This window comes from Lipotes vexillifer, unplaced genomic scaffold (genome assembly GCF_000442215.2).
Source record: "Lipotes vexillifer unplaced genomic scaffold, Lipotes_vexillifer_v1.1 scaffold1117, whole genome shotgun sequence".
Classification (NCBI taxonomy): Eukaryota; Metazoa; Chordata; class Mammalia; order Artiodactyla; family Lipotidae; genus Lipotes; species Lipotes vexillifer.
Window position 1 is genome coordinate 14,725 of NW_006778824.1, and position 11,460 is coordinate 26,184.

Here is an 11,460-nt window from a genome sequence, read left to right on the forward strand (position 1 = left end):
CATCATTACAAACACTGGGCCTTATCAGACTTGCTAATCTTTACCAACCTGCTGGATGCAACATGTTATTTTCATCTCCTTTTCAAATATTATTAACATCTGTGTAGTTTTTGGTTAATTGTTCTCTCCATTTCTCCATTCTTATGTAGAAATGATTATTTACCTTCTCTATATTGTTTGGTTGGTTGCTTTAATTTTTTAAGACTTTTTATTATGGATAAATTTAAGCATATACAAAAAAATATACAGGCACATGAAAAGATACTCAACATTGCTAATTATTAGAGAAATGCAAATCAAAACTACAATGAGGCATCACCTCACACTGGTCAAAATGGCCACCATCAAAATGTCTACAAATAATAAATGCTGGAGAGGGTGTGGAGAAAAGGGGACACTCCTACACGGTTGGTGGGAATATAAACTGGTGCAGCCACTGTGGAGAACAGTATGGAGGTTCCTCAAAAAAAAAAAACAACTAAAAATAGAGTTACTGTATTATCCAGCAATCCCATTCCTGGGCATATATCCGGCCAAGACGAAAACTCTAATTCGAAAAGATACGTGCACCCCAGTGTCATAGCAGCACTGTTTACAGTAGCCAAGATGTGGAAGCAACTTAAATGTCTATTGACAGGTGAATGGATAAAGAAGATGTGGTACATATATACAATGGATTATTACTAAGACATAAAAAGTAAGGAAATAATGCCATTTGTAGCAACATGGATGGACCTAGAGATTAATCATACTAAGTGAAGTAAATCAGAGAAATATATGATATCACTTATATGTGGAATCTAAAACTGGTACAAATTAACTTATTCACAAAACAGAAATAGACTCACAGACACAGAAAAGAAATTTATGGTTGCCAAAGGGGAAAGGGGTGTGGGAGAGTTAAGTTAGGATTGGGATTAACAGATACACACTACTAAATAGAAACAAGGACCTACTCTATAACACAGGGAACTATATTCAATATCTTGTAATCTATAATGGAAAAGAATCTGAAAAGTATATATATAATATAACCAAATCACTCTGCTGCACACCTGAAACTAAAAGACCATTGTAAATCAACTATACTTCAATTTAAAAACTTTTTTTTAATATTTACTTATTTATTTATTTGGCTATGCTGGGTCTTAGTTGCAGCACACGGGATCTTCATTGCAGCATGTGGGATCTTTAGCTGTGGCATATGGGATCACGTTCCCTGACCAGGGATCGGACCCGGGTTCCCTGCATTGGGAGTGCAGAGTCTTAACCACTGGACCACCAAGGAAGTCCTAAAAACATTTTTTTAAGTCAAGAACAAAGTATAATTACCCCATGAACTCGTCTTTCAGTTTTAACAATTATCAGCTCTTGGCCAATCTTGTTTCCTCCTTATCCTCACCCACTCCCTACCGCCTGCGCCACTGTTTCATTTCGAAGTAACCCAGGCAACATAACATGTCATCCATAGAGATTGGGGTGGCCAAAAAGTTCGTTTGGGTTTTTCCATACTATCTTAACGGAAAAACCCGAACGAACTTTTTGGCCACCCCAATATTTGCATATATCTCTCTAAAACATAAGCACTCTTTGCAGAAAAGTAACCACAATAGCATTGTCACATCTGAATAATGGCTACAATAATTCCTTTGTTTCATCAACCATCTAGTCAGTTTTCAAATTTCCTTGATTGTGTCATCACTGTTTTAAAAAGTGCTTTCGATTGAATCGAAATCCAAGTATGGTCCATTTATTGAAATTGGTTGATATGTTTCTTTAATCTCTTTTTGTCTGTAAAGGTCTTCCTTTCTCCCTTTTCCCCCAAAATGTATTTAAATTAAAGAAACTGGGTTGTTTTTCCTGTGACGTTTGCCAGTGTGGATGTTACTAATTGCATGCCCATGTGCCACTTAAAATGTTCCTCTCTCCCTGTATTTCCTCTGAATTGGTTATTTAGATTGAGAGGCTTAACAAGTATTAGTGTCATTTTTTTACAAGAATCCTACATTGAATTTTTACATTACATAGCTCATAATATCCAGTTATTTTTATTGTGATGTTAATCCATTAATAATAATTGCCTAGATCTATTAATTCATCAAGGAGTTAAAAATAAGTGCCTATATTGATTATAAGCAAGTTAATATGAAATATTTTACTTGGAGGCTGCAGAATAACAATTGTGTATAGGAAAGCTGTTTATATTTATTTAAATGAGACATCTTATTAGATTTTCTCACTATTCCTTGTAAGGTTTTTTGGGGTAATATTCTCTAGAAATTTCTAGTTCATTATGCCACCTACTAGTTAACAGTGATTTCTGACTCCTTGTTTCCAGTTTTTAATACCACTTCTTTTTTTTTCTTTCGTTAATACATCCTGAGCTTTGGCCAAGCCTTGAACAGGATCAGCAGTAAGAGTGTACCCCTTTCCTTGCCCTGAGTTTTATTAAGGGGAAATCTGTGGTGTCATTTCACCCTTTAGGAAAATCTGCCCAGGAAGGGCCGGTTCATCCCTTGTGCAGTGTCTCCCTCAGGGCAAGGAGCAGACGCCCCACTCTGGCTGGAGACCTGCCCTCAGCCCACCTCAGTCCCGGCCCAGTGTTAGCAGATCCTTCCTCAGGCCTCTCACTCCTACATAATTCTTTTTCTTAAATGTTTGGTTTTCTCTCCACAGGGCAGGCCAAGTCCTCACAGAAAATTGAAGACTTGATGGAAATGGTGACAAAGTGGCAGAAAGGTCACGTGTCTGCTCTGTAACTGGGGCTCAGCCTGAGATTTGGGGTCAGGCGGAAGTGGAATCAATTCCAAGGCCCAAAATTCACCACCTTGGGAAATTAACTCATTTGTTCTCTCTTACTTTAAAAAAAATTTTTTGAAGTAAAAATATGAACCCATGATTCAAAATTCAAGTATAAGGGTATGATAAAGTACAAACATTTTCCCAACGTTGCAGTCCCCTTGCTGGCCGTCCGTTTGGTTCCCATGCACTCTGCTGGATCCAGGGCTTCACCTTCCCTCCACCTCACCTCCGCTCCTCTGGCTTGCTCACCAGGCACCTTCCACCCGTGTTCCCACCTTAGGGCAGGCCTTTGTACTGACCCTCTCCCACCCCCACCCAGGGAACAGCAAGGTCTGCCCGCCTCACTTCATTTGGGGCCCTCAAGGGGTCTTGCCATATCTGACGAAGCACGTCCCACTCCACTTTGTAATCTGTTGCCCCTCCTCTGTTTCTCTTGACTGCACTTAACCACAACCTGGCTCAGGTTCTTTATCTGTTCCTGTCTCCCCTCCCCAGAATGTGAGCCCTTGGAGGGCATCCACCTCCCTTCACCTGCCCTGTCATCTTCACTCAACCTCCTTGTTTCCCTGCAGCCGGAAGCCTAGAGCCCAGGATTGAGGTCCTGATTAACCGGATTAATGAGGTCCAGCAAGGTGAGCTCAGGACCTTGGCTTGTCTGCCAGGTGCGGTTGTGTGATTGGCAGGGCCCAGTGCAAAATGAAAACGTAGGGCCCCTTGTTCCAAATTACTGTGTTTTGAAACAGCAGAGCATTAAACTTAGCATGGGTTGGTCGGGCCCATCTAAATTCAGGTGCTATACTCACATGTTTATTAACCTGTCCTGCTGTCAACTGAGCCCAACAAGAAGGGCTTGGGCTCTGGAAGCCTTGTTTGCTGCTTCCGGAAACAAGAACCTGGGCCCCTCTAGGTTTGCTTAAAGACAAATGTGAAATGTTTGCAAGGACAGACACTTACACAATGTTCTGCGGTTTGGCACAGCAAAAAAGAAAGCCAGTGAGGAGCTAGGAGAGGCCCGGACTGTCTGGGAGACCCTGCAGAAGGAACTGGACTCATGTAAGCTTGTGGGGGATGACCCAGAGGTCCCCACAATGTCATGCATCCTTGAACCCAGTATTCCAATCAGCATCCTTGCCGTGGCCAAGGGCTCCTGCCCCCTCTCCAACCTCAGGTCCTACCAATCTCCCCGCTCCAACTCTGTGGGTGGGAGTGTTCCGGAAACACCCTCCAAGCATACTTACCTTAGGGGCTTTGCTAGGAGAGGTTCCCCCAGATAATACAGGTTCCTATTGCCTCACATCATCATTCAGTTCTCAGCTCAGATGTCCCCTTCTCAGAGAGGCCTTCCCCAGTTACCCCACCCAAAGACAGCACTCTTCCCACACCTAGTCACATGCCTCTTACTGCTTGATGTGTTTCTTCACAGCCCTTATCCAACTTCATGCAATGTGTTTATTTTTCCTCTTCCCTCCATGTAAACGCACTGCCATTCCACAGGGTCCTCACAGCCACCCTTTATCAACTTGAGGGCCCTTTGATGCTTACAGGGAGTATGGGCCCAAGAGGGGAAGGGGCTTACCTCAAGGGGTCTACATCTGGGGTTGGGGCTCACGTCTGGGGTTGGGGGTAGGGCTGTACCAAACCACGCATGTGACCATGGGCAAGCCCAGTCCCTGAAGGTTCAGTGTGTGGACTCTGATGCCTGAACATGTTACTGCTTTTTCCAGTGAGTGGAGAGAAAGTACGCCTGAAAGAGATCTTGAGCAAAAAGCAAGGTAATTGCAGCTACTCTATCTCCAGGTTTTTGCCTTTGCCACCCTGCAGAAGCCCACTCTCTCTATAGAAGTAGGAGCCTTTTGAAACCTGAATCATCTTGCATCCCTCATGTGGCTTCCACCAAACATGCAGTAAATGACAAAAGTCCCATCAACTCCAGAGACCCCACATGATCTGGCACTTTTACCTCTGCCCAAACCTCATGCCTTGATGGGCTCTCACGGGGCCCTCACTTCCTCCCCCTGCAGAGACCCTGAGGATCCTCCGGCTCCACTGCCAGGAGAAGGAAAGTGAGACACAGAGGTAAGAGCTTCCCCCTGGCCCCTGCTCAGCGCTGTCCCTTCATTCTGGTAGAGAGAGAAAGCAGAGGAAATCGGTCTTAGACCCACAGCTCTCATCTTCTCCCTAAAACGGGGAGGCCAAATGCCTGTCTTCCCACCTTGACTCCAACAGTAGGCAGTAGTGCTAGGAGTACTCATTCACGGGGACGAGCATCCATTTGCTAGAATGTCAATTAAATTCCCTCGGCTGGTTTTTATTCTATACCTTCATACTTCCTGCAGGCTGTCTTGGCTGTCTACTCACCTGTCCCTTCATTTAGGCGTCAAGCCAACCATCTGTGCACCAGTCTCTCTCCATTCATCCATTATCCCTCCATCCACCCAACTACTTGTGCATCCATGTCTCTACCTCCTGAATCTTTATTTTGCTCATTTTGTGACCAGAGGCCCCAAGCCCCTAGCATACCAACTTTGAAACTGTTGGAGAAATTCACATGAGACTAATAGGTGTGTGTGCCTGTACTTGTGACCATGCCTACATTGATCTCCCCAGTCTTCACAATGACATTTCCAGAGGGCATGAGCTCATGCCCCCCTCCCACAAAGTTACAGAGAAGGACCTCAATCTAGAAGGTTAGAACAGACCTCAAGAGAAGGACGCGGAAGCCCCACCCCAGGCCCCTCCTAGGGAGACATTCAGAAAACATGACGGCTGCCTTGCCTCTTGCCAGGAAGCACACCATGCTGCAGGAGTGCAAGGAGCGAATTTCTGCCCTGAACTCCCAGATGGGGCAGGAGAAAAACAAACAGAGGCAGCTGAGGTAAAGCCCATTGCCCAAGGCCTGGGGGCTGGATGCATTGTTAGTGGGGGGCAATGCTAAGAATGGGGGTTAGAAGACAAGCTGGCTGAGCTGAAGCTTGGAGGGTCAAGGAGGCAAAGGTGCTCCCAGCAGGGTGAGGAGCATGGGCAAGCTCCCCCATGTCTCTGCATGAAGACCCCAGCCTGAGCCAGACTGAGGAGGGGCGTCTCTCAGCCCACAGCCCCTCATCCTGTGTGGTTGGTCCCCAGGTTGGATTTTGAGGAGCAACTGGAGGATCTGATGGGCCAGCATAAGGGCCTCTGGGAATTCCACGTGAGTCACTCGGGGCCACTCCTTCCACCTTCCACATCTTCTCTGGCAGCACCACCCCAAACCTCGGGGTCATCCTCCAGGCCTCCTAACTCTCAGTTGCCGCACCCAGTTCCTGAGCAGCCCTGGCAGCCGTGTGTTAGAATCATGCTCAGTCCAGTTCCTCGTCACCCTCACTGCCACCCAGTATTGTCCTCTTCACTGGCCCTGCCCACCCATCCCTGATGCCCTCCCAGGGGCCTTAAGTGGTCAGAAGGAGCCCTGATGAACCAAGGAGGGGTTATCCATCAAGGAGATTCCTGGGTGTGTTTGGGGCCATCACAGACACAGGGCAGATAGTGGGGAACCAAGCAGGCCGGTGTTTGCCACCTGGGGATCCCAAACAAGAAAACAGAACGAATGTCAGGACGGAAGAGCTCAGTGCAGTCACCGAGCGGGAAGAGAAGGAGCTGCAGGGCTGGGCTGGTAACTGACTCTCCAGAGAACAGCCTCGATTTGTAGTGTTTGCAGGATTCCCTGTAGCGAATACCCCAGGGCTGATTTGAAACCTTGCAGAATTCCTGAACACTAACCCTCATGAGCCTCTCCAGCATAGCACCACAGGTATCTGGGGTGAAACAGCTCCAGGTGGACAGAATGGCCAGTGGAAAGGCCCTGAGGCTGGGCCATGCCTGGCGTGCATGGAGGGCCAGAGCAGCAGGAAGTAAGGCATGCAGAGTAAAGACCAGATCCAGATCGGCTTCTCTAGGCACGTGGGAGGAAGCCAGGAGATGTGGACAGGCCGCCTTTCTACCCCTCAGAAGCCAGAGCAGCTGGCCCTGGAGATTGGCGCCCTGGACAGCAGCAAGGAGCAGCTGCTCAAGGAAGGTGAGGCCTGGAGAATGGGGATGCCCTGCCCTGCCCTGCCCTGCCCTGCCATCTGTCCCTTCCTGCTGCAGAAAAGCTGGTGGAGGCAAGGCTGGAGGATGTGAAGCATCGTCTGTGCTCCCAGTTTGGGGCCAAGGGCTGCTCAGCAATCACTGAGGGTCTCTTCCTGCGCAGCCAGGAAGCAGCAGCTGTGGTGTAAGAGAGGGACGGGGTGGGGGGGCGCGATGGGGAGGGAGAGGTGCTGCCATCACCGACGCCCACCCCCAGGCATCTGTTTGAGGAGGAGAACGAGAAGGCCCGGGAGCTCCTCGAGGCTGCCGCCCAGCGCCAGGAGCAGCTGCGGCAGAGGTGCCGGCAGCTGCGGCAGGAGAGGCAGAGGTGGGCATGGTCCCCGAGGGGAAGGTGGCCACGGGGGTCTCTGCTCCCGCATAGACTCCGTCACTTGGTCTCTACAATCCTACCCTTCTCCCCGCCACCCCCTACCCCTTTTTGTCCAGGCTGAAGCAGGAGCTGGAAAAGCTTGGAGTGCAGGTCCCTGCTCAAGGCCAGAGCGAGCAAGAGGAAGGGGCTGGCCCAGGAGAAGCTGTGAGTCCTGGCATCAGAGTCAGGGAGCAGAGACAGCTTATGAAAGGAGCTCTGGGCGGGGAGGCAAGGAGGGGGTCCGCAGAGTGCTCAGAAGATGGTCTTCAGGGAAGGGCATTCCCAAAGGGACACAGCCAAGGCAAAGGTGCAGAAGCTGGCAGCGGTGGGGTGAGGAAGGGCGGGACCCAGGGAGGGTGTGGGCATGGGGATGTGAGGAGACTCCCACATCACACTCTGTCCTCCCGCAGGCCAATCCCAAGCCCCTCGGAGTCAGTGAGGAGAAAGACCCAGAGCCGCCCACTAAGCAGAGCCTGATGCCCTCCTAGGCAAGGAGGACCCACCCTGCACTGGAGCTTATGGGCTTCAGGAAATAAAGGCACCATATCAACACAGCTGCCTCAGCTGAGTCTGTATTAGGTGGGGGGTCACACTCTGCCTCTTGGCTTCAGCCAGAGTCCCACAGCAGGCACTCAGTAAATGCTTCCCTCACCTCACAGTCTCTGGTCTGCTCATCTCTAGGACTTGACATGTTCTGGGTCCCCAGGCAGAGGGATGCAAGACTGAGACCCTCTCACAGTAGGCCCAGGGGTTCTGAAAACCCACCCTGTGATAGTTTCTTCCACTCCTTATTCAGGCCTAGACCACAGTCTCAGAAATCCCAACAAGGACCAAGTGTCCTCAGCCAGTCAGTTCCATGCCCACAGACCCCACTGATTCGCTGAGAAAAAGAAATGTAATTGGAACCTAAATGTAATTTGTGCCTGCATAGGCACAAAACCTGTACCTGAGACACTTGTCACAAGAACATAATATGTTAGAAATCCTCAGTGTCGTGGAAGTCGGTCACCTAGGACAGTTGGTGCTTAGGGCATGTTTCAAATCCACTGGAGTGCATCACCCAAGCAAGGGCAATGATGGGAGTCGAAGTCTGTGTTCTTGGGTCAAAAGACAGTGAAGTCAGTACATACAAAAAGAGATTCCTTCTCTTGAATGGCTCCCCCATCCAGGTAGGACAGTGACACAGTCGGGTAGACAAACCTCAACAATCGTCATTTCTGAAAAAAAAATTCTCTCTCTCTCTCTCTCTCTCTCTCTCTCTCTCTCTCTCTCTCTCCTCTCTCTCTCTCTCTCTCTCTCCACTTCTGCAGCTGGTCATGGAATCGCAGCTGGTGTTTATAACCATCTTCACCTTCTTCCACCACCCGTTTCCCCTTTGCCTTTGCTTCCCCTTTGCCTTCATCACGCAACTCAGCTGTCTGTGCCTTTTCACCCGGTGGAGTGACCAAAACCTTTATTCCTGAAGGATCTGGGCCATCAGTACTCTTGCTGGATTGGATTGTTACCGTTTTTCATTGGCATTAATCACAGGGCGTGGTCATACTCAAAGAAGCCCTAAGGTATCCTGTATCACAGACATGGTTTCCTTACCTGCACTGTGGAGAAACAGTCCAGTTTCCCCGTGGTGGAGTCAGGCTCAGCCATCAGTCACACCAGCCAGCACAGGGACTCCTTTGCCTGTTGATTCACAGGCATGAGAAGCCCAAGGGGGCTGAGCAGCGTCTTAACTTCCTGTTCAGTGGAATCATTATTGTATCTCCTAGTGGAAGCATTCCTCCCTCTGGAACTAAGGCCTCTAGGCCAGTGGAATATACAGTTGTGGGAACAGGAAGCAAAACTTTTCCAGCTGATCACTAGGGACAACAGTGGATGTTACCACTCCCGTTTCCACCCCGTGATTTTTGGACCTTAGAGTGCTGGCCATGGGAGACAGCACCATATATTAGACACTGATTCAGAACATATGCAACCTTCTGGAGAACCCTGTCCCAGCCCTGCAAGGTATTGCCACCTAGCTGGCATTGTAACTGAGTCCTCAAAAGACCATTCCACCATTCTATCAAGCCAGCTGCTTCAGAATGGTGGGAGCATGGTAAGACCAGTGAATTCCATCACAACTTGGGCCCACTGCATAACTTTTTTTTGCTGTTAAGGGAACTCTTCAATCAGAAGTAATGCTGTGTATGAGATCATGACAGTGAATAGGAATTCTTAACTCTTGCAGATGGCAGTTTGGGCCGAAGCATTGTGTACAGGGAAGGCAGATCCACATCCAGATTTAACCCTACCCTCATTCCTTCTGGGGTTGCAGAGGCATTACTGATATTAACCAAGGCACATAGTTCACTTCTCAGAATACACAATGTTAGACTCTTTAAAAAGGCCTTCAATAGCACTTTTATCTTCCTGATAGGTTCTTGATAGCCGATTCAACTGAGAGACATGATGGTCTCCTCAGACAATTTTTCAAATTCCACTCCAGCAAATGGACACCTTATATAGGTCTCTGTCTTGTCCCAGGCCTTAATCGCTTAATTCAAAGCCCCTTGTGAAACCATACCCTGTAATTTACAAGGTCCATGTAGTAGAAACAAAATTATACATCAAGAACACCAGGGAAACCACAGATAGGGAAACAACTTGCTGATGCACAGGCACATTGAGGGACTAGGGTGACTGATAGTGAACGTTAGATGTCACAGGCCAAAAATTCAACCCCTGCTACACACCAAACACCCTGAATTTGCACATATGACACATGAAGAGCAGAGCAGTAGTGCCTGGGCAGAGAACTCAATACTTCCATTGAAACTTACACCTACTTTTCACCAATCATTTCTGAGCTCCCTGCCCCTCTTTCTCCCTCTTTCCAAGATAAATACACCACTTTGCCTCCTGTCCCCTTGCTTGGCCACCCTGCAATAAAGCCTTTTTTTTCCCTGCAAAAGACTTGTCTCAATATTTGGTCTTTTCTGTTGTGTAGCAGGAAACGAGCCCACACGCTTGGTTACAAATGTGCTGACATCGCCATGTACTCCAGGACTGTTCTCACAGGCAGTGTGGACTACGGGAAAAGATAAATAGAAAACTCCACTTAGTAAATGAAATTCACATTTGGAGATAATAAAATCAAAACCATATTCCATAAGGATAAAACCAGAACACCTCTACCCGCTACTGATACATGCTGGAGGAAAATCAACATCAAATGACAAAAGCCAGCCTAGTGAGCTGTAACCACTCTGCTGGATGTCTCCTTACTGTCAGTCTGGGTGTTGTCATTGGTTTGAAAACCAGAGTCCCAAACCTTCCAAGGAAGCCATGGTTTAAACCAACATGGCGAATGCAGGCCCACATTCCATCACTTTTGACTAATGCAAGTTTTACAACCCAAAGATTCTGCAGGCTAGCCTGTCACCATCCAAACCAACAGCTGAGGCAAAGGGACCTAGTAATTGGCCAAATTAGAGGGCCTGTCTAGAGGGTAATGCCAAAGCTCCACAGCCACAGATATTTTAATTGTCAACCGGACACCCTGCTAACAACATACACCCAAATCAGGCCATATGATTTAAACCTATTTGCAACAGAATCCAACTCATCACCCATCTGGGAAAAACTTTGGAGAGTTGAAAACCCAGATTTGGCCATCTTTAATGGAGCCTTTAACTGTGCCAGTTGAGTGCTGGCACTTTGGTTCATGATGACAGTATCACAGGTGCCAACATCACCTTGGCTACCTGTGCACCCACAGCCCCTTAACTTAAAAGATATTTGCAAGTCAAGCTCCCAAGCCCAACGTTGCCTTCAAATTAGACAAGTTGTTCAGCATCTTTATAATGCCAAAGAGTCAGAAAAATAAGACTCATACCACTCCAAGTGGGTGTCCACTTGAAAAGGATACCCCAGTCTCACATTCTAGACAATATTGCTCTATCCAGGAGCTCAATGTTGGAGATGACATCAACCCCTGAGGTGGAGACAACTCTGTCCTGGACACTAAAACCTCTGCTCCAGGGATGCCCAAGACTTGCCCCACCCAAGGTGCTGGCAAACTAGGTCCAGGACATTCACTGCTTTTCTTCCTTTGACATTAAGGATTCTGTTGTGTTTCTTGAGCTCCCGGCCTGCTTATCCCATGATCCAAGTATACTCTTGCTCTCTGCAGAAACATACATCCCTACACA

General features: G+C 47.9%; 1 protein-coding gene across 1 annotated transcript in view; it reads left to right on the forward strand.

Moving 5' to 3' along the window:
• The window catches only part of SYCE1 (synaptonemal complex central element protein 1), an 8,564-nt gene extending 738 nt beyond the window's left edge, over positions 1-7,826 (forward strand). The window contains exons 2-13 of the mRNA XM_007451989.1: positions 2,677-2,739; positions 3,375-3,434; positions 3,781-3,855; positions 4,527-4,574; positions 4,824-4,878; positions 5,588-5,677; positions 5,926-5,989; positions 6,787-6,853; positions 6,925-7,048; positions 7,121-7,231; positions 7,351-7,438; positions 7,684-7,826. Of these exons, the coding sequence (XP_007452051.1) occupies positions 2,677-2,739; positions 3,375-3,434; positions 3,781-3,855; positions 4,527-4,574; positions 4,824-4,878; positions 5,588-5,677; positions 5,926-5,989; positions 6,787-6,853; positions 6,925-7,048; positions 7,121-7,231; positions 7,351-7,438; positions 7,684-7,761 (923 nt within the window). The 3' untranslated portion in view covers positions 7,762-7,826. The remainder of the gene's footprint in view (positions 1-2,676; positions 2,740-3,374; positions 3,435-3,780; positions 3,856-4,526; positions 4,575-4,823; positions 4,879-5,587; positions 5,678-5,925; positions 5,990-6,786; positions 6,854-6,924; positions 7,049-7,120; positions 7,232-7,350; positions 7,439-7,683) is intronic.
• The last annotated feature ends 3,634 nt before the right edge of the window (positions 7,827-11,460 follow it).